Below are 22,464 nucleotides of genomic sequence, written 5' to 3' on the forward strand. Positions count from 1 at the left end.
AGCCGAGGGGCAGGGAGTGATGCCGAGGGCAAAAAGCTGCTGCGGTGCACCCACCACCCACAGCTGCATCCCCTCCCCGGGGCCGAACGACCTGCTTCTCTCTGCCACCGGTGTTCCCCCCGGCTTGAATCGCACCGAGGGCATGGAAAGGGGGGCAGTCAGTGGGGTTTGGGGCTGTCCTCGCCCCAGCGTCCCCCTGCACCGAGAGCACTCAGGGCTCCCTGAAATAAGAAACAGGCTTTCTCTCTTCAGAAAACGTAATAATCTCATTTTTCATGGGCCAGGCAAGGCACAGTTACATTAATTCAGCAGCCCCTGGACTACACCTCCAGCATTTCTGAGCTGCTCAGCCGTCTTTTTCCTGCTCCCTGTACTAACCCCTGTGTGCTGATGGAGTGGCTTTAGCATTAATGTGGATTTTAGCTCATCAGTGAGTGATAGATGGTACTTTGCCATCACTGCCTCTCACAATTTACATTTAAATTAGGAGAAAAGGGGTTGGCACACCCCAAGCTGTCCAGGGGGGAAAGTCTGAGCAATTTGTTTTCTAAATAGCTCCAGTCCACACCTCACCTGTGCTGTATTTCCAGAACAGAGGAGTTAATGTGCACTTTATGCACTGGGAGGGTCCTGAGCACCACCAAAGGGGAGTGCATTGGCTTTGGCCTGAAAACCTGCCAGCAGAAAATGCAGCTGAAATGCTGCTTAAACTACCTAAGGGAAATAAGTGGAGATTTACCCTGTGATGGTTGCATTAAATTATATTTACTTTTACTGTTGATTAAGGGATTACAAATCCCCCCTTTAGGCAAATGAGACTGGCTATTTTAAATATCGCCCGCAAACACGAATAGCTCCAGGAAAATACTTTAAAAGGTGTCCCAGAACCAAGCCAGGAATTTCTTTTCCACCAAGTCCATCCCCAAGGAGGACCAAATCCCTAAAACCTCAGCCATGCCAGAGATTCAAAAGCAGAGAAGAGCAGTAGGTCGCGCAGCCCAGCTCTCCACCCACCGTGGCTGCAACAAAACCCCAGTTACTGGCACGTCCCCAGAACGCCAGCCCACTCCAACGCGGGTGCCCGGAGAGCAGCAGCGTGTCCCCTCCGTGGTGGGACCCCCATGCAGCAGCGCCAGAAAGCACCCGCCTTGCACAGCCCCACCTGGGCTTGGGGGGACGGGGATGGTGGTGACAGGGACGTGGCACAGCTTTGTCCTCAGGTGTTTCGGGGGTAGCAAAGCCCTCTCTGACCTGACCCAGCCGTGGCAAGAGGGGGGTTTTAAGGTTCTGCATCTCTTTTTCTGGTCTAAGGGCTTTGCTGTGTCCTCAGGCTACAAGCTGGGTTGGGAAGTATTAACTCTGCTGATTCATAGCAGGGTGGGGTTTTGTTGGGTGTTGGGATTTTTTTGGGAAAGTTGAGAGATCAGTGTCACTAGGTTAATGTCACCATTAACCAGATTAAGCTGCAGCTCCTCAGTAGATTTGCAGCGTGCACACTCAAACAGCGCCACAGACACTAATTGTCAGCTAATGCAGTCTCGGCATCTCCCCTGCGAATCCCTGGCTCCCCTCTAAGGACAACAGGGCCCAACGAGGCACAAAGGAACTGGCTGAAAGGCAGGAGCTGGCAGAAAACCCAGCACAGCCCATCCACCCCCCCCTCCACCAGCTCCTGAGCCTGTTACACATCTCTGCATCTGCACAGCACCTCTGCGGGCTGCCGGCATCACCTCGCCCTGCTGTAATGGCTTTAGCAGAAGGAGAGAGTCAGCTGTAATGCTCCTCTAGACCCGGCCTGGGAAGAGATTATCTGGGATAAGTCAAAGCTTCGCTATCCCTCGTGTAAGATATCATCTCTATGTATTACCTGCAGATACGCTCGCAGGTGAAGCTGCACTGTCAAGACCCTCCTGGGATGCCGCGCTGCCCGAAGCGATTCAGCTCTGATCTGTGCTGCTTGGGTTTGGCCCACTGGGATGCCAGGCAGGATTTGCCCACACCGTCCCAGCACGCTACTGGGAATGATCCCTGGAGCAGGACTATTGCATGCCATTAGGATAACACGTGCTCAGGCGGGTCCCTGTGTGAGATCAAGGAGGGGATGTTGGCACTGAGGGGTAAAAATGATCCTGTCAGGACTAGGAACAGGTAAAAAATGGGTTTGGGAGATCCCGGAAAGCAATAATTTGGAGAGGGGTGGATGGGCAGCACTGAGCTGCAGGATGGGATGGACCAGCCCGGGCTCCTGTGGCCATGGGGGGTTTGGTCCTAAGCTGCCCCAGGAGTCAAAGCTGCAGCCTCATTTGTGTTTAAATATGAAATGTATGCAGGAGAAAAGCCCAGCTGGGAGATTTAAGGGAGAGAAGATAAGGGGAATTTCCTAGGCTTTGAAATCCGTCCCCTAACGAGAGCTGACTTCACTCTGGGGGGAGATAAAGGCGTTTTTTGATGGAGATCAGAGCACGCCAGTGTCCCCCAAAGACAAGGGCACCCCACCACAGGGCAGCAGTCCCAACCTGGGTACCTGGCTCCCCACTTGCTGCCCGCTATGTCGGGGCTAATTAAGGGGTGACAGATCACCGCTCCTGCAGCACAAGGCAGGGGCGATGGGGAGATGGAGGGCCAGGCTGACGTCTCCAGAACTGCTCTTTTGGAAAACCTATCAATCACACGCATCCTCCTAAAAACATGGCTGTGGTACTTCATGAGGCGGAATGTTTCTGAGCTTTGCAGAGTAGCAGAATTTTTTGTTCTGCTCTCCCACCGTGAGCTTCACTCAAGGGCTCTGGCAACAGTTGCCTCAAGTTCAGGCGCAGCACCGACCACCTGGCATTTGTGTGATGGGGGGAAAAAAAAGCATTTTCCCTCCTTTGAAAGCAGGAGGTGGTGCAGGGGCCACCTTCCCAGAGCAGCACCCTGAAACTCAGCACGTCAAGCAGGCTTGAAATTGCCCCAGCACACCCGGAAAACCTAGAGGAAAAACCAGCAAGAGCCCATTCCTGTTCTCCTGCTCACACCGTAGCCTGGCCCATCTTCCAGAAAACATCTCAACGACCGCTCAGATCATTAGTAAGCCCCATCTTTGCAAGGCAGAGATTGCTTTTTGTGTCTACAAGATGCATTACGCGTTCAGGTAATGGAGACTGAGGGGCATGGTGGGGAGGGGAGACGCGGTTCTAATGGACAGGGGCTGGAGCAATTAATAGCCCGAGTAACGAGAGAGTTGCTGGCAGGGGGATGGCCGTGCTCTTTGCTGCAGCCTGGCTCCTTGAACCACAAATGGACCAGTAAAAAGGAGTCCAAACCTTACTGTGTGAGGCTCAGGTGATTAGAAAAAAAAAACCCAAAAAAAAAACCAAAGAGGAAGATTAAAAGGGGGATATTTAAAGAGGGAGCTTCTTACAAGAAGGACTTGAGTCCTTCTCCAAGTAGGGCAGCAGTTCAGAGAGTATTTGCACCTCTTTTTTTTCAAAATACAGGAAACAATACACATCCATGCTGCTCTTTAATTATTTAAAGGTGCTTTTAATGTGTTGTTAGGCTGTAGTAACAGCTTTCCCTTGGGTGTGTCTACAAAATAATTAGGCTTAGAGAAATTTGATTAATTTTTCATGAATTTTGATGATTAGCCAAATAGATTTTTTCAGAGTTTTTGTTGTTGTTGCTGTTGTTGTTCTCACCCTGTCCCAGTTTTTAACAACAGAAGGAAATTGTGAAGTCTTTGCCATAAAGTGTTCCAAAGCTGTTGAGAGCTATAAGAAATTCAAGAATAGAAAGGAGTGATTGAGGAGCCTCTAAAAGCGAGGTGGTCAGCAGTTCTCTCTGTTTCTGCTGCTCTCCATTTCTAAAATGAACAATAGAAGCTTTCTCCTCCAATTCTTAATTAGGGAGAGACAAGAAGGGACCAGAGAAAAGTCAATGTTTTTCTACTTAAAGTCTAAGACCAATACTCTTTATGGTCCCTGAAGCAGTTTTTCCATACACAGGGGTAAGTATAGGATCTAGTTTTGATTATTTTTTTTTTCATTCATAGCATAAATGAGAGCTCTTTTTAGATGTACTTTCCCATATCACCCTTCCCTTTGTCCAGCTTTGGCGTAGGAAAGGTAAAGCCTTTCCTAAGGGAAAGTCTCAGCCCTTCACTTTGATTTCATCAAGCTGGTCCAGTTTCTCAGAGACATACAAAACACTTCTGACCCTGTATGTGTAAGGTTAACCTAGAAAAAAAAAAGACCCTTTAATTATTATTTTTTTTTAGTGCCAGCAGCCCACGGCAAAGAACGTTTTACTGCAATTTAAGCCAACTTTCACTCTGAATCCATAAAAAAAAATAAAAATCTACAAAAATCTAGGTCACTGAGCGGAGACGAACCTTCCGAGAAAGGTCAAGCGGTATTTCGGGCAAACCCCGCGCTTGTTAGGAAGAGAAACGGGCTCTCGGGACAAACACCCCTTGAATTGTGCAACAGCTCCTGCGCCCACCCCTGGGTCCTAACGAGAAATGACACCGAGAGCAAGACCCAGAGGAGGGACCAGTGGGCTCTCTTGTAGAATTAGCTTTTAAATGTTTCATCTAGTTTCCACTGAGTTTCCATAATTTCCATAAGAAATTATGCCTGACATGATACGATGCTGGAGGGATAAAGAGATCACACTGTGTTTTCAAACTTCACCAATATCCACGGCAAGTAGAAAAGTACTTTAGAAGGGGATCTCGATCCACAAAGAAAATCCGGATTTTTGTGGATAAGCTAAAAACCCTGGCTGAAGTACAAGTTAGAGCAGCAAAACAGCCCTCCTGGACTCGGAGAAGAGAAATCCTCTAAGCCAAAAGGTGATGCTCGTTTTCAGTTTCCCACTGCCCAAAGCAGACCAATCTGTTATCCCCTCTTTCTATATTGTTTTTTTCTTTTTAGGAAAATTATAGTAAGAAAAAGCTTGGCATCTATTCAGAAAGGGAAAAAAAAACCACACAACATTAGGTAGAGAGACATCGCTGCAACAAAATAAAAGGAAGAGAAACTACACAGTCGGAAAGCAAAGACCTAGAGGCGCAGAGAGCAAGTCCTGCACCTGCATCCCTCGGGAAGAATCTTCCCAAAGAAGTTCCCTGGGCAGCCCCAGAGGCCGCGTCCAGCAAAGGCAAAGCACAACCTCTTACAGAGCCCTTGGCACGGGGCAAATGAGCACTGGTGCTCCAGACCAAAAGCTTTTATGCAGCGTTTCGGGGGGCGTTTGGGCTTGCTGCAACCCCCCCGGCGCTGCCGCCAGCCCCCTGCCCAGCCGAGGCACAGGGCTGAAATACTGGCTCGAAGGAGGGAGGCAGAGAGGGGGGAGTAGGTGGAAAAGTCATGTCTGCAGCTTTTGTAAGAGGTGGGTGTCCTTCTTTGGGCAACCAGAAGTAATGCTTCTGCTTGGGACTTTGCAGTAATGCTTCTGCTTTGGACTTCGCAAGGTTTGACGCTGGGTAAAACTGAGGATTTGGGTTTTCTCGAAAGCAGGTAGAGATGCTGCCCCGCCCCACGTTTCCCCATCCCTGTTACAAGAAAAGGTCTCTCTCTCTCTCTGCTTCAATGCAAATTTGAGGGCAAAGCCAGCAATAGCTTCGCATGCAGACATGCACAGCTGTGGCGCAAACGTTGTCCTTAACCCTTTCAATGGGCACCTGGAGACAAAAAGGATTCCCTGGAACAAAAGCCCTGGCAGCCCTGAAAGTCCCAGAGGGTTCGTGGTGCCCGGACGCTGCAGCACGGCCCCACTGCTCCCCTGCAATAACACAGGGCTCCCAGGGGTTAAAAAAAAATGCAGTTTAAATAGAATCGTCCATAGGTGCTGAATGGGCAGCAGTGAATCAGGGCTGGCTGGCAAATATTCTGTATTTTGAGGCTTAAACAGGGAGAGGGCTTTGTGCAGACCTGGGATGAAAAAAACCCTCTTTAACAGGGCAACTGGACTCTCATTTCTGCTCGCACAGTCCGTGGCAGCTGCAGTCTTTGGCGGGTTTAGCCGTTATTAGGCATCTGGGAGGCTGTTAAGCCCCGCTCAGAGATATTTTGATCTTTGCAGAACCCCCCCATGGAGCCTGCCCTTGTCCCTTCTGCCTGTGAGGCTTTGGTTTTTCTTACTCGCCGTCATTTCGTATACCCAATTTAGACTCCTGATGCTTCACTTTCCCATTGAAAGGGTTAATGGAGTGCATGCTTAATTGCCAGCACCCGGCGGATTGGATCAAGCCTTGCCCAGGAGCCTTGCCCCATGCCTGTTACCTCCTCCTGCTGATACGGTACCTGGGGTTGGCGTGGCTTCAGAGGGCAGCGCCAAGGATAGAGAGGGGAATACAAGGAGAGCATAGAAGAGAAAGGAAGAGAAAAAAACAAGAGGAATATATAAAACAACCACAACACACCAAACAAGAGACTTGAGACCACTTACACACAGTCAGCAGAGACTCGAGAGAGAGGAAATAAATGCATTAGCTACAACCCGTCACCCTCCTGTGCATCAGCGCCGCTTGCACAGGGCAGAGAGAGCAGGGACGTCCCCTGGAGATGGAGATCAGTTAAACACACACCAGCCCTGCAGCCCAGATGCCACTGGTGTTGATTAAGAAAAGTGCTTTAGCAGGTGTTTCTACCTAATCCCAGCACGGATCGGTTTCGACGCTCTGAATTTAGCCATTTTTTCTAGTGTAGTTCCAACACAAGTGCTCGTCCTGCCCTGTGTGGGTTGGAGCCCTTGGTGCAGAACATCAGAGAGATGCATTTTAGTTAAACTTCACAGGTGAACGAGTTTGGCAAGCAGAAAAACCACCTCTAAATGCATTAATGGGTTTAATTTTCTTAATCTGCTCTTTGCCTTTTTTTTTTTTTTTCCCAGTTCCAAACTCATCTTTCATGAAGCTTTAGAGCAGGTAGCTTCATATCAAAGAGGGTATTTAGAGCTGCTGATGTACTTACGTGCTTGTCATTAACAGAACTCACCTATGTCATGTTGTGCCTCGGGTTTTGAGGTCAAACCTGGCTGCATTTCTCTAACTTTGGACTGTAAACTACTTTTTCTAGCTGCTTAACCCTTTGCACCCTTGACCCCCAGCCAGGGAACCCTCCCTCACCACACTGTACCCTTTGTCTCCTGATAGAGTCAGCTCAAAGTGGCCTTTATCAGTGTAGAGAAACAAACCCAATAAAACAAACCTGCACAAAACGAGAGCTATCCACTATCAGCACTGACAACTTCAGTCCAATCCCCGTGCAGATTTGTTTGTTCAACAAAGCGCCTTTTTAAAGCAGTAACCTGCCCCCTCTCACATTTGCCAGGGTGTAACTTTGCTGATTTTATTATTTTTTTTTCCCCCCATAGCATATTCAGCCCCATCTCCCATCCTGTCACGTCAATTAGCGAGGCTGGAGCCCACCCAAGAGGTGTCGGGAAGCGTTTGATTGCTACTGGGTCATCAGTAGGAATTACTTTTCCTACTCAGAGCCATTAGCTGGGGAGGGGGAGATGGGGGAAAGAAGACAAAACCCCCATTAAATCAGAGTGCTAACCAAATCATAGGTCTTTTAGCAAACGCTAAAGAAAGGAAAGAGCCAGCTTTTGTCTCCCCAAGTTCCCTCGGGGCTCCTGAACTTTCACTTAGTATGATGAATGCCCCACAATGGGCATTTCATCTGATTATGAATCCAAGAATTGGGGCTTCGTCGGAGGGTCAGGCCAGCTGCTGGTTATGAGGTGACAGGGAGGTGGCACCGAGGCTGTGCCTGGGGTTCCCTGCCCAGAGGACGAAGCTGCTGCAGCCCCTTCAAGCCACATAAATATCACCCACATTGGCCCTTATTTAGCTCAAAGAGAGACTGCAGAGCAGCAGGTTAGAACTTCACCTTGGGCAAGAGGAGGACAAGGTGCCCTCTTGCTCCAGGGCACACGAGGAACGCCAGTGGCTTGGGGGACAGCTCGATGGTTCCCGAGAGCACAAGACGGTCCCTCCGGCCCCCTCTGCAGCATTTCTGCTGCAATATTCGGCCCTGCTCCGTCACCTGTCTATCTCTGCAGCGAGAAGTAGCTGTGCACCAGTTACTGCCTTGTCCTCGTTGCTCTGTGCACCACCCCATTCTCTGACCTGCAGATTTTAGGTGACACCTGTAGCACCCCCCTCCTAACCCCGCAGCAAAGCCAGAAGCCGTTGCTGCTGCACATACCTTCGTTCAGCAAGGCTGGCGACTCCTCCACTAGGATTTCTCCTTCTCCCACCTGGGTCCGTGCGCGCAGAAAGAAGCGATAGCGCGAGATGGGGTCTGTCCTCTGCACGGTGAACTTTGTCTGATTGGGAGAGAAGTTCTCTACCAGGGTTCGGCCCACTTTGGATCCATTAACTGGGGAGGAAAGGCAGGTCGTGGTGGCTTGAGCCTTGTTTCAGGAAGACCTCGTCACCGTGTCCCCAAGACCTATGGGCAGTCCATGTGGGACCACACGTACTCAGAGCTACACCTGCTGTTAAATACATTTCAGCTGGGACAAGCGCGGACTTACTGGCTGGGGGACCTGCTAGAGGGGACATTCACGGTTCTCTAGGTGGCCAAGGAAATGTGCAGCACAAGCGCTGGCACCTCAGAGGAGGCTGCACTGCCCCAGGCATCGTGCTGAGCTCTGCCGAGCGTGCTGCAGCTGAGAGCCTGTGTCTGAGTGAGCACATAAACCAGTCAGACTGGGCTTAAAGGTCTTTCTAAACCAGAGATCAAACTTATTTCCCTTCAATGGCTGAGTCTGGAGAACTGCTGAGCACCCGCACCCTCCCTAGTTTAAGTGCCCAGCGCTGCTCTGGGACTCTTCTCCAACACGTGCCTCATTTGGGGATTAAAGACTCCAGTTCCTTATGGGGCGCTTTCTGTGCTAGGTAAGGAGGGAATCAGCAGCAAGGAAACTATTTAGTGACTTTATTATTATCACTAAGAAGATAACACGTGGAACGTACAGGCTTGATATCTAAGGTTGTATCCTGTGAGGACTCCATTGGGATGCTCTGGGTGATCCCACTCCAGATTGATGCTTTCCAGATTTGGCTGTCGGATTCTTAAATACCTGGGGGAGCTGGGCACTTGGGAGGAGGATGGGACCAGGAAGGAGAGGGAAAGAAGAGAAAAAAAACATACAAGATAACATACCTTACAATACTGTACACATCACGGGCTGACGGACACACTCAAGACACTCATACACACACACACACTAAAGGTCAGAAACCGATTGAACAAGGCTCAGTGCCAGAAACCATGCGCTAGCCTGGGGTTTTTCAGCAGCTCGTGCGCAGGGAGCAGAAGGCAGAGCAGCTCTGCATGCACCCCCAGCCCCAGCAGCACCAGGTACCGCTGCCCGCCGGCCCTGAGCTCAGCCACGTGCCCGCAAAAATATGCTTCAGCTGTGAAGCGGAGCCGCGACACGGTTCGAGGTCCCACTCCTGTGAGTCGTACATGTGCTTTGCTGGCCTCACTTACAGCCCCTACCCAGCCCAACATTTACATCTCATCTCTTTGTCTGCTGGAACGGTAGAAAAATAATATAGCAGCTTTTCTAATTGCAAAACATCTCTGTTGTTACCAGTGTAGAAATCTGTAACAGGGAGCTGTTAGAGTGGTCCTTACCCCGAGAAATGGCTGAGTTTTTTTTAGTAAAGGAAGGAAAGCATTACACATTCTTGAATTAAACTTTTCTCCTGGTTTACTCGTAATCATGGTGTCTTAACTGGGGAAAGAACTTGGCTCTCACATCTGAGAGATCCTCGCTTCATGTTTTCTAAACAGAAGTTCTGCAGAATATCATTCAGTCTCCTAATCATCAATATATAGTCAATAAAACAGCTTAGTGGCATAGGAAAAGAAATAATCAACGTTTTCCTTAAGACAGGAGTATAACCCACTGCCATTATTTCAATCAATTCCACCCATGTGTGCCTACAGCTACCCCAAATGCTCCCTGCCTCCCTCCAGCACTCAGGGAAGCAGCTCCACCAAAATGCACCTGATTGTAAAACCGCCCTGCTGGAACCAAGCCTTTCTTTTTAGACAAGCTCAGTTATGGCTGATCAATAAAAATCCTCAGAAAATGGTGATGGCATCCAAGAAAACACTAAGGAGGAAGGAGATGAGAATGAGAGATGCTGTTCTTGTGCAGCAGGAAAAAATAGGATGAAGAGGAAGACCCCACAGGATTTTGTGCTAGCTGAGCCAGGATTTGCTCGCAGCCTCTACTATTTTCTCCTCCTGCATTTTTTAACATACTGTCCCAAAAACATCTGTGCTATAGGAAGATTCATTGCCAGTCACTGAAAGTACAGCTCTGATAAAAAGTTATTGGCGTGTCTATAAATAGCTCCTCTGACAGCAAGAAAATTAAAATCTCAAGTTCATCCTTGCCACGAGCTCTTTAAACAGAAGAACGAGATGCTCTCACCCTAAAAGCCTGACAGGGCTATTAGTGACATCCTTTCAGAACAGAAGTATTTAGGACTTACAGAGATTTTATGCCTTTTACTGAGCAAGACGAACATATTCGCTCCCATGTCACCGACCCACAGCACGGAGAGGAGCGGTGACATTTGCAGGCCAGGCAGCAAAATCAAGGGCATGGTGCTGTGCCTCCGAAGAGGCTTTGCAAATGTGTCTCTTGTTCAGCCTAAGAGCTAGTACCTCAAGTGGATTTTTGAGCTCGATGAGACAGTTCCAGTCATTAGCTCTACGTGTCGCTGCGGAGATGTCAAGACCCCGCAGTGACGACAGCGATGTTGCCCAAACTCAGCTCAAAATTGTCCTTAGTCCATCTCCCCAGCAGCATCACGGCTCTTGCTGGAGCCGAACCACCCAAACCTCACCCAGCCAGTGCCCAAGGGATGGGTGCCTGCACAAAATCCCTCCAGGAACATACCTCCTTCTGGTGTGGGGAACTCCTTAACTTCACTGCGCGGCCCATCGCCTCTCCCGTTGGTTACAACCATCTCAAGCTTGTAGTTGCTGTAAGGAAACAGCCGGGACACTATGCCCCGGTTTCGGTCTCCAGGAAAACTCACATACTGCCGTTTTTTGGAGACCCACAGGTTCTTCAGCAAACTACTGTCTCTCCAGAAATAGGCCTTCAAGAAACATGCATGGCAAGTGAAGCTTTTTTCCCATTTAAGTGCAATTGTTTGTTCGTGTTTGTTGTATTTTTTTTTCGTTAGCAAAGCAATGCAAAACGTTGCCTTTCCAAAGAGCAGCTCTCAGCTGCAGAAGCTTTTTAGAGCAATTAATGAAGCTCCACGTCCCCCCAGCGAGGCAGGTCAGTGGTGTTACCCGAGGAAGAGGCTGAGCGTGGGGTTAAGTGCTTACTGAAGGTCACAGAGCAAAACCAGCTAAGCTCAGACTACAAAGAGCAAGCGACTCTCTCTTTCTACCCAGATTAGTACCGTAGCGGCGTACGAGGGAAGGTGGGAACGTGTCCAGGCACAAAGGAAAGTCTGAACTTGGAAATCTCCCATTCGAAGCCCTGACCGTAAATCTCATTTCATGCAGAAATAAGATTCATTCAGAAAATACGCCAGAATGACAGAGCAAAGGCAAAGGAAAAAAAAAAAAAAATGAAAGCAGTACCCAGGGTGCTTTATGCCCAGCGGATTATTGGATTTGAAATGTTATAACTGGGTGCAGGACGTGCACTTTCGGTAACATCTTAAACTCTGATAGAAGGGGCTCCGTCCACACTTCTGCTTGTTTGAACAGGGTCTCTCCTCTGTACACAAACACTGATATTGTACCTTAGCAGTAAATGATCAAACAGGATCCATGCTGTCTTTAGTTGCCAGTTAGTACGAACTGCTGGGTTTAGGCTTTGCAGGCGTTGGGGTTCATTAAAAGATGAGGTAGGTAGGCTGGGGATGACACAAAAACTAGCCTGTTCGTACCTATATTAGGTCATTCTCCTCAAAGCCAGCCAGCCCATGGTTCTGAGCAGCTCCAGAGCCAGGAGACACCTCAAGTAGGACCACTCTGAGCCTACCTGGGTGCAAAGGGGTAGCCTTGCTTTACCTGAGCACCCCTGATCCTGCAGGCACATACTGGGAAGCATCAGCCCAGCACCGAGCCCTGGGGTAACAACAGGAGACATCCCCAGCCCCGTGTGGGCACCACGAAGAGCAAACCAAAGCCCTTCATTTCTGGTGCTGCTCCAAGGCAGAGCTCAGCCCCAGCTAGAGCAAAAGGGTGGTGATGGCCAGAGGAGAGTTTTCTGTCATCCCCATTGCCCGCAGCTCCGTCCCTGGGGCTGCCGGGGCTGGTGAGAAGGTTAGCTGTGTTAATCGTCAGCGCCGACGAGATTTGGGTTTTTGCTCACTCTGTACTCCTTGAGCTGTCCCTGGATGGTGTCCAGGTGCACTCGGGTCCAGGTCAGAGCAATGGCAGTGCTGTTTAAAATTCTGATCCTAACATCCGTAGGCGCAGCCTTGGGATCTGAGCATTCGGGGATAAAGCAGAAGGGGCCATCAGGTACCTGCCGGTAGCCCCAAGGGTTGGACAGACAGATGGACGCCCCTCTGCCCCCCTTGCCTTTGCCATGGTTTTCTTATCGCGGCATTGCCGGGCTGCTGGCAGCGTTTTTATGTGCATAATCTCCTTTTCTCCCTCCTGAAATTCCATTTCTGAGGATTTCCGAACTTGGTAATGTAAACCAGGAGTGACAGGCCAGTTGCCAGGGTCCTGGCCGCCCTCGTTTGGGGTGAGCAGACCCTGTGACCGTGCAAATGGTCAAACAGCATCACTTACCTCCGTGCCCCTTTGCTCTCTCCCTGACACGTGCATGCTTTAAATGCTGCCTATTGTGCTTCTCCAAGAAGGGGAAAGAAAACACCCTGTATTTCATGAGAATATTCATGATCCAGTTAATAGCAGGGCTACCAACACGCTGCTGTAAGAGATCCTGTGAGCATGGAAGGGGTCTGGCTCACCTCTCCTCTGAGTGCAGGGCACTGGCAAACCCAGCCCCCCTGGCTGGGCACTGGGAGACCCAAGAGTTATAAAACTACCTGTAATTTCTACATCCATTAATCTGAATTTGGCCAGAACCTGCTGTTGATCCAGTTGGGTTTTTAACTTCTCTTCACAGGTCACTGGCTTGTATGTGGAAATCTGCAGTTATTTGTGAAGAAATTCAGACATGACAGGGCAGGGACTGTTTTTTTTGTTTGATTTTGGTGTTCCTCTTTAACTTATCCCACCTGTTGGGATAGAGGCAGGAACCCATTTGTGTCTAGGATGTGATATGAAAGCTTTGGTCTCCCTGGTTCACCACCACGTAAAGCACACCTGTGCAGGCTTACTGAGACCTTCCCCAAACTCACAATTATTCCACAAGTTTTCAAACGAAACTATGGAAAAACCAACCCTGTAATGTAGAGACGACAGGGCAGTCAGGTGCTTGTGGAACTTTTCCAGTAACAACCTCTCAGCTCAGTTCAGTTTTGCTGCCAGTGCTCAGATCTTACCCTGTGTCCCATCGTTTCTGCCCATTTTCCATCCCATTGCTCTGTCTCCTCTGGGAGAAGATGCCCAGTCAGAGGACATCATGCATGCTATCTCAGCACCAGGATTGTAGATTTGCTTGAAATTCCTGTGCCCTGTTTGTGCCCCTTTGACTTCAAGCCTAGAATTGGGGATGGTTTGCTGGTTTATCTGCCTTACTTCTTGGTAGCCCCAAAGTCACACAAGCAGGGACTCCCACTGATGCCACAATGCAAGGAACTAAAATGCATTTCTTGAAAAATAAAGCTGTGAGCAGCAAACCACATTATCCCAACAGGATAAGGATAATTGTAGTTTGGAGTCTTGGATGCTACAGGCAGAGAAGGTGATACCAGTAGCCCAGAAAGAAAGTGAAAAGGTTGTTAAACAAGCTGCCCGCTCTTCTGCGTGACCACATGGAGAGTTTTAAAGAGAGATAAGCTGAGGCAATGGTGTGTTGCAAATAGGAGCCCAAGCTGAGGGCCTTATCAGAGAGGCACAAGAATCCAGTCCAGGATGAACCAAAGCCCTTTAGGCCATTCCTAGCACCGAGATGAACTTGGATGTCGGAGCAAATAATTTAGTGCAGTTTACTACAATATATCCAGAGCTCATCTTAAGTGAAATCTTACTTCTTCCACATTCAGAGTTATCTGGGTCTTAGGGAGAGCAAGGGAGAGGCTGAGCAACTGGGGGCATGTAGGCAGAGCCCAGATCTAACGGCCGAGCCTCCTTCTTCCAACGCCTGGAACTGGGTTTTTGTGCCAAATTGAGCAGTGCTATGAACACATCCCGGGCACAGGCGCCGACCCACTGACCTGGGGTGGGATCCTGCCCTGCAACACTTACGATCTCCAGCTGAGAAAGTACTCACAATCTTCCCCCGAGTAGCCGATGAAGGTGTCGGGCTCTGGTGCCCTGCCAAAGTCGTTCTCCGCCTGCACTTTGATCTCGTAGGGCACGTAGATGGGCGTGTTCCAGACGACGTGTCTCGGCACCTTCACTGTCTCGTTGTACCAGCTCCCTCGGGGGTCCCTGCGCCTCCATCGCACGATGTACCTGAGGTTGGGCCCATAAGCTTGAGTTGCATTCAGAGGCTTAATGGACCAAAACAGAGAAAGTAAGTAAGACGGAGAAAGAGCAACCATTTTTTTTTCTTTTTTTTTTTTTTTTTCTTTTTCCCCTTGCCACATAGCTCCAGAACGTTCTGTTCGGCAGCTGGGTCTTATTCCACGCTCAATCAGCGAATCTCAAAGGAGGTTCCCAGAGAGAGACATACTTAGTCCTTGCCCTGCAGACCCAAGGCAGGATGAAGAACTATCTCCTTATGTTCCAGTCCACACTCCCAGTGAAGTTTCTACCCTCCTCACAGACATTGGCTTGTTTGTGGACGACACCTGCTGGTCCACCAAGAAAATCAAGAGCTGGTCCGTAAGTCCAGCTTAAGGATCAAACTCTGCGCATCCTCTCTAACCTGGATCTGTGATCCAGTATCTTTTCTTTGGCACACACAGCTCTACGTGATTGGTTTTATCGCAAACCTCCTTCCAGGTACTAACATTCATCTCTTTTGTAGATGCACACTAAGGTTGTGGTATTCTGTGTGGTTCATCACACACGCTGGAGATGCTGAGTCCTCTGTGTCTCAGCATCTCTGGCCATCATGGTAAGATGAGGTCAAGCATCAAAGAAGAACTCACCGTCCAGGTTATCTCCATGTTGTTTTTTTGGGTCCCTGCACCTTGAACTCCTGTTGGGTTAATTTCAGGACCTGAAAATCACATTGAAAATAAAAATGCAGTTTAAAATGTTGGAAAAAGTGATCATCTGAGTGGTTAAAAAACCCTGTGCTATGCAAGCCAAAAATACTTCCAAGGCAGAAGTTAATGGCCTGATTTTTTCCAGAAGTTCCCATTCAGGTTAATGGAACACAAGACTCTCAGAACTCTTGCAAACCGGGCCATTTATTTAGGAGCCTCTTTTTTCTTTTTTTTTTTCTTTTTTTCTTTTTTTTCCCAAAATGTCCTAAATCTTTGAAAGACAGCCATTGTGAAGGAACCCCAAGGAGTCGAGTCTTGACACTTTTGAAATCCGAAACAAGAAGTGTAATGTCGGAAGCCAACACTAGATGCCAGCAGATATTGCAGAAACATCTCCGCAATGGTTAAATTAAGAAATGCAGCAAAACTAAGCTTTCTTGTGATCCCCTCGTGAATTTCCCCAAGTATTCTACAACGTACAAAGCCTTGGGCACACAGAGTGAAGACCCGAGCCTTGCTCCTGGACTGGAGCACACTTTACCCCTGCGTTGGTCTGGGCTCCTGGCCAGCTCTAGCAGTGGACAATGAATTTTGGAACAAACTGCCCTTTGCTTCTGGCCAGTTTACACTTGAGCCTAATTTTCCAAGAGACTTCTGAGCTTCCTGTGGCCAGAAAGGGTGAAAGACTTTCTTTAGAAAGCTTCTCTGTAAGGTGAAACGGGACTTTCCTTCAACAACTTCTTCTAGAGTGACCTTTGCATAAATCCTTCCCATCCGAGTTTCGCCACTCTGCACAAAATCAGCCACGGCCTCGAGGATGTGAAATACAGAATTACAGCCCGGCACACGGACAAGCTCATTCCCTCATGCAGGTAGATCCATTTCTGCCAGAAGCTGTGATCACGCACGGCGAGGGAAGAGGCCACGTGGGGAGCGTTGGCCAGGGACGTCAAGGGACCACGTCGAAAGGGTGGTGGGTACTCACGTGCCCCGTTGGTCTGGTACCGCTCGGAGGGCACGCTGGGCAGACTGCTGCCTACGTCGTTCACCGCAATCACCCGAAACTGGTAGTTGACGTACGGAGAGAGGCTCAGTTCAGCTGAGTTGACGCTGCCGGGGTATCGGGAGTGGTTATGCCACACGCCGGGTTGTAACCGGTCCTCCTCAAACTGCACGATGTAGTCTAGGGGAGAGGATGGAGACAGGGGAGGTTGAGAGCTCAGCTCACAAGGAGAGTTTTCCCTCTGTTGTGCAGAGGACAGCGGGAGGGACGCAGGGCAGAGGGTCCGGCGGCCGACCTGTGATGGGGCTGTTGTTGTCGTCGCCAGGAATCCACGTCAGCCGCACGCTCCTCTCGGCCAGGTCTGACAGCTCCAAGTCACGAGGCTGGTCGGGTCGTTCTGTTGGCCGAGTAACGAGACAAATTAGGCTGGGATTGTCCCAGGAGCTGGGAGTCCCAGTTCCCATTGCTTCTCCCCAGAGGGGAAGCCCTGGCCGTCGGGAGGACACGTGCTCTGTGGCACGATTCCCGTCCTGCAGCTCTTGGAGGAGCAGTGCAAGTTTTAAAATACAAATGGGCTCATGTACTAATCGTGCCTGGCCTTAAAAACCTACCTGCTCCCCGTACAACTGATGCTATTGGTGATGGAAGCATGATATAGTGGCTTAGCAGGGGGATATGATCTTACAACAAGTGACACGTGGCTGTCCATGAAATAAATAGAAAGGCCACAAAGCCTCAATAAAATCACACACTCGTTAGAAATGTTCTAGGCACAATTCTGGTTTCTTTCTCTGGTCACAACCAACATGGTTGCACCAAACCATCTCTTGCAGCAACAGTAACAGCAATAACATCTTTCCAGGTAAAGGTCAAAGGATTCAATGCGATATTTAAATTTTTTTTTAATCCCATAAAGGCTCACCATTTCCAGGTACAAATAAAGTGATTCTCGCACTCAGGAATCGGCGCTGTGGGACACAAAATGATGTGGCGCCTTCCTGCTGCGGCCATCTGGATGGCTTTTCAAGGACAACTTGGGACAGGACTTGGAAGCATCAGCTCCCAGCTTTTTCAGCTGCTACACTTAGATTTTCTGTTGGCGTTATTGGCAAGGCAAAACAAAATCAATGCACAAAATAAGATAAACCCAAGGAATTAGTGATGATTACCTTTCGGTAAGTCTCTCAAACGGTTAGCAGGGACGGCTGCAAGGTAAGACATTGGATGTTAACGGTGTTAGTTTAGCCATTAAGCTTGGGTGGCCAAAGGAGCACCTGGCAAATATAAAGTTACACACACAGTTACAGATTTCAGAAGGATCCGACTCTGCCTGGGGACCAGACTAGATACATCCTTCCCTCAGAGACCTCCAGTCCCTCTCTGCACTCCTTTATTCATACCACAAGGACACAGCAAAGGGAAAACATCAGCCTGCTATAGAGTTAATCAGCTATTAGGGGAAAAAGAAAGGAAATAAATCAAGCCCAGTCAAATTATTAGGGATACAGGATTCATATTGCAGCTCTGTAGGGCACTGTGGGTCTGTGCTAGGGGCACCGGCCAGCTGGGGCACTGCTGTGAGCAGGGCACATCAGCAAGAGCTGAGGTGGCCAAGAGCAAGGATTTGATAAATCTGTGTTTTGCAAGGAGATCTCGCAGTGTGCGTGAGTGGGTGTGGGGAACAGGCTTGGGTTTGTCAGCCCCTATACTGAAAAGGGGACCTGCCGCTTGCTCTCCCAAGGATTTCCAGCCTTGCTCAGCACCCTGACACTTAAATTCACTTGCAAATTTAGGACTGTTCTCACAGAGCTTCAATGTCCGCATTTGGATATTTTTAGTTACACGTAATAACTACTCTTTTTTTTTTAATGTCTCAAAGGCGTTGTCTTTGACTCGAACTCAATGCCATTGTCTGAGTCTGAGATGAGGCAGCACGTCCTTGCCTTGGAACAATTGCTCTGCCAGCACCTCCCTGAGCTTCTCTCTGCTCCAGAGGACAACTCTGGGATCACAGATCATCCTTTTCAGTCCAACCTTGAAGTCAGGCTGTTGTATTAAAAATAAAGTGCTTGGCTCTGTGTCAGTACTTTACCTAGCACGGTGAGGTACGCTCTTGCTGAGTCCTTGTCCAGCTCCGTGCTGGCCACGCAGGTGTAATCCCCTTGGTCCCTTTCAGCCACACCATATATTGTCAGGCCATCGTCTTCTTTCTTCATCCTTAAAGGGATGAAAATGATAATCACGCAACTGTGCCTAAGCACATTAGGCAGCAGGATTGAGCTCTCTGATAAAATACGTATAAAAACCCAAACAGAATAGGAATAAGTCTCTTGGGTCTGAAGATTTTATCAGCTGAGGCTGTGTGGAGTTATTCTTGGAAACCTCATTTCCTAAGGAATCAGCGAATGTGCTCGAATGTATATCTGGAATAATCACACTTTGAGGAAAACAGTCTGACCTCTGACTGGCTCGTGTCCTGTGATCAGGGAACTGGCTATGGAAAGGAAATTAAAACTGAACTGCTCACAGCAGATAAACATTAATTTTGAGGTGGCTTGTTATTAACCTGCCCATTTTATCAATATGTTCTGAAATATCTGTAAATAAAACCTATAGTCAAAGCCTTGCTTTACTGCTAAGATCATTTTATTTGCTAGGCAGTGCCTGTTGGGAGGAGCTAGTCACGTCTTAAAAGCATTGAGAACAGCAAATGCTGCCTAGACGGGAACTCGATGGCTATCCACCTTATCCCAGGTAACTCCTGAAACATTCTGTCACAAAGTCTGACAGTCCTGGCAGGAAAGACCCATGAAACTGCCAAACCCAGACCTGGTCCCCATGTACAGGGGTGCGTCGTCTTTGAGCCAGGTGACCGTGAGCTTCAGCGTAGGGTCGTGCTTCACGCGGCAGTGGAGGTGAGGCATGGAGCCCCTCTTCACCACCTGATCTTCTGGTCCTCTCACGATCCTGGTTGGGTCTGCACAAAGTCAGAAAGAAAGTGTTGGGCACCAAGCTGCTGGGTCTTAGCTCAGGAACCTGGTGAAGTTGCTTGGAAAGGACGAGCATGCACGTCGAGCGCTTGTCCAGCTTGCTACCGTGAACTGACCGATGCTTGCAAATAAATTAACAAGTCATTAATTCATGCTGACCCTTTAAAAAATACCCAGTTTTCAGAGTCAGCAATCGGTTTTGCTGAACAGGGAAAGCGCCAGTGGAAACTTGTTTCAGAAAATGTTTTATTGCCCTCAGCTAACCCTGAGGGACACTTTGTATTTCTTTTGGCATTGCTCACAGCCCAACATCCACACCAAACCCTTCTACAGCTTCACCATATCCACAGCCTCATTTTTTTCCAACATTAAAAGGGAATCTCTACCATTTTCTGGATTCCAAATTACGTAGTGCTTGTCCTGCTGGCAGACTGCTGGAGCACGCAACCAACCTTCCCTTAACCTCAATTTCTGCTGCAAGTTTCAGGAGATCCAAGAGAGAGTTTTGACCCAGAGCCTTTTGTGCCCCTACCTTTGACCTCCAGGCGGACCTGGGCCTCTGCTTTACCCAGGATGTTGGTGGCGACGCACGTGTAGATGCCCTGGTCCTCCTTCCGAGCCATGTTCATCTCCAAGCTCCCGTTCTCGTGCGCCTTGTAGTTTCCTCCGTCCAGTGTGTTCCCCTGGCCATTCTTAAACCTCACAACACCACAGAGTGCTATTGTAAGGGAAGAAGGAGCAGGAAACCTCCCCTTCCCACCCCTCTGGGCTGGCAGGGGACGTGCTGCAGCTCTTACCATCGCAGGGTGGGGATGGGTGAGCCAAAGAAGGGGCAGTCGAGACGGGTCCTGTTGTTTTGAATCACCTTGATGAGCTGGTTGCGGGGAGCCAGTATCCGCGGAGACACGTCTGCAAAGGGCAGAAAATCACAGCCACTGAGAAAGAAAAGAAACCAGTGTCTGGTTTCTGCCAGTCTCATATTTTTCATTCACCCTCCCTTCTCTTCTGTTTACTCTTTCCTTGTTGGCACTTTCAAGACTCAGTTGAGCTTCTCCATGCCTTCTCACCTCTGCTTCCCTTTCTAGCCTTGCTAAAAGAACCAGCTAACGTCTTAGTGCCAACAGGACTTGCTCAGCCTTGCCGGGCTTTGCAGGACCACAGTAATGGGCTTCTGCTCCAAAGCCTGGTTGCAGAGATCATGTACCTTTGTGCATTAGCCTCAGAGTAGCTAACAACCAAGAGGAAAGCAAATGGAGGAAAGCAAAAAGGTGTTCTTCTTCCCTAAATACTTACCCAGGACACTGACAAAGGCGTTGGCAAGAAGGTAGCCGTGCTCGTTGGACGCGTTGCATTGGTACACAGCGCTGCTGCCGATCTGGGTGTCTCGAAATACGATGGTGTCTCCAGTCACCTCTCGGCTCGGGTTGTGGGGAGCAGCTTCAGAAACAGAGACCGCTCTTTCAATTAAATTTTAAATTAAAGCTCACAAGGCAATATCCTTATGCATCTTTCTGTCTCAGCCCGGGTAAACCCAGGTGATGGTACATGACCTCCTCAGCCTACAAAGACATGAACCAACTGGTCTTCTCTCAGACAAGCCAGTGGTTCACGTGCTGCGATGCCGGAGCCCAGGCACACCACTCACAGCAGCACTGGCTCTCATGGTGTCAAACACAAGATTCTTGGCTAGTTTGGTTTTTTTATGTAAAGGAGGTACAGATTCTTCCTTGCTCACCTTCTATGGGCTCGCCGTTCACCAGCCACTGGATCGCAGGCTTGGGGTTCCCGTTGGCTCGACACACCAGCCTACCATCCTCGCCAGGGGCCAAAATGAGGTTCTGGGGTTCGTCCAACCAGTATGGAGCAGCTTTAAAATGCACCGATGCACCAGTTACAACCACAGCAGTGCTGCCTCACTCGGAATCCCCTCTCCACTGCTCCCTGCAGCACTGGGACAAGGAAAACACCGTCCTCTCCAGTGGGCTTCCTTGGGTGCAGTGAGGCTGGGGACTTCTCTTGCCTGAATCCCTCCCCATCAAAAACCACACAAACCCACAACCGTTCATATCAGCAAAGTTCTGCTGAGTTACCCCAGCTGAGGTCACACCCCACTCTGCTTTTAGGTCAGTTTGGACAAGAAGCAAGCATGGCTGGATATATCTCCCAACAGAAAGCCTCCACCAGCCTCCCTTTCGACAAGGGAGAGCATCCCCTCCCGTGCACATCCTCTCCCAGCTTTGGGTTGCAAAGGTAAAAAAGACGGGAAGGTAAAGGTGACGTACCCTTCACTCTCACCGAGATCGTGTGGCGGATGCTGCCCATCTTGTTTGACGCCAAGCAGAAATACTCCCCAGAGTCTTCCTCAGAGACGTTGGAGATACGAAGAGCCTTGTTAAAGTTTTCCAGCTTGGTTTTGCCTGCTGGGAGCTCTCCTCCTTTCTTGTACCACATGATGTCTGGTGCTGGTCTAAGGACAGGGGAGGAGATAAATGATTTTGCAAGACAAGAAAATTACTCCTAATAAAACAGTTGATGATCCTGCACTTGGAATCGCTCATACCCAGGGAGAAGGACTCATCCGACTTCTGCATCACCCTCTTTCCTACCACAACCCCTAAATCAGAGCGCCCAAAGTCTGACCCGAGAGCCCAGGATGCTTCTGCGGGGACGTGGACCACAGATGTCCTCACCCGCAGTTTATACAGCGTGGTGAGGAGCACCCAGGAGATTTGCAAATAGCTGTAAGGACAAACCACTGCAGAATTATCCTTGGACAGCAAGTATCTGAAGACACCTGCTTCTCTGAACAGCGCCGCAGAACGCCGCTCTCCTGTTTGTTCCACGCTTTTAGGCTTCGAGGAGCTTATGAGAGTATTGTTAATAGCAGTTAAAAGGAAGGGAATGATCCCTTTTCTTAGCCAGAGGTTATTTCCACTGGTGATTCAGCATCTTGGTCACCGGGGACAGCTAGGGACCCCCCTTTTCCCCTCTCCAGCAGTACGTACACTCCTGAAGCGATGCACTCCAGCAGGAGATCGACCCCTCTGAGCACCATCTGACTGCTTGAGGTCCCGTACGGATACATGAAGCTGGGAGTTGTTTCCGTAATCCCTCGGGCTGAAATCAGCAGAAGAAAAAAGAAAAAACAAAACCATAAAATAAAACAAAGTGCTTTTAAACTCTCCTTTGCC

The 22,464-nt window shown here is 49.2% G+C and overlaps 1 protein-coding gene across 1 annotated transcript in view; it reads right to left on the reverse strand.

Moving 5' to 3' along the window:
* NFASC (neurofascin) overlaps positions 1-22,464 on the reverse strand; it is a 49,219-nt gene that overhangs the window by 15,730 nt on the left and 11,025 nt on the right. The window contains exons 7-24 of the mRNA XM_009879098.1: positions 22,279-22,390; positions 21,556-21,740; positions 21,009-21,140; positions 20,567-20,710; positions 20,071-20,182; positions 19,806-19,972; positions 19,113-19,260; positions 18,376-18,500; positions 17,453-17,488; positions 16,579-16,680; positions 16,266-16,463; positions 15,221-15,291; positions 14,395-14,617; positions 12,358-12,473; positions 10,918-11,122; positions 8,972-9,094; positions 8,199-8,372; positions 6,288-6,302 (exon numbers count right to left, since the gene is read on the reverse strand). Coding sequence (XP_009877400.1) covers positions 6,288-6,302; positions 8,199-8,372; positions 8,972-9,094; positions 10,918-11,122; positions 12,358-12,473; positions 14,395-14,617; positions 15,221-15,291; positions 16,266-16,463; positions 16,579-16,680; positions 17,453-17,488; positions 18,376-18,500; positions 19,113-19,260; positions 19,806-19,972; positions 20,071-20,182; positions 20,567-20,710; positions 21,009-21,140; positions 21,556-21,740; positions 22,279-22,390 — 2,388 coding nt within the window. The remainder of the gene's footprint in view (positions 1-6,287; positions 6,303-8,198; positions 8,373-8,971; positions 9,095-10,917; positions 11,123-12,357; positions 12,474-14,394; positions 14,618-15,220; positions 15,292-16,265; positions 16,464-16,578; positions 16,681-17,452; positions 17,489-18,375; positions 18,501-19,112; positions 19,261-19,805; positions 19,973-20,070; positions 20,183-20,566; positions 20,711-21,008; positions 21,141-21,555; positions 21,741-22,278; positions 22,391-22,464) is intronic.

This window comes from Apaloderma vittatum, unplaced genomic scaffold (genome assembly GCF_000703405.1).
Source record: "Apaloderma vittatum isolate BGI_N311 unplaced genomic scaffold, ASM70340v1 scaffold28011, whole genome shotgun sequence".
NCBI classification, from domain to species: domain Eukaryota; kingdom Metazoa; phylum Chordata; class Aves; order Trogoniformes; family Trogonidae; genus Apaloderma; species Apaloderma vittatum.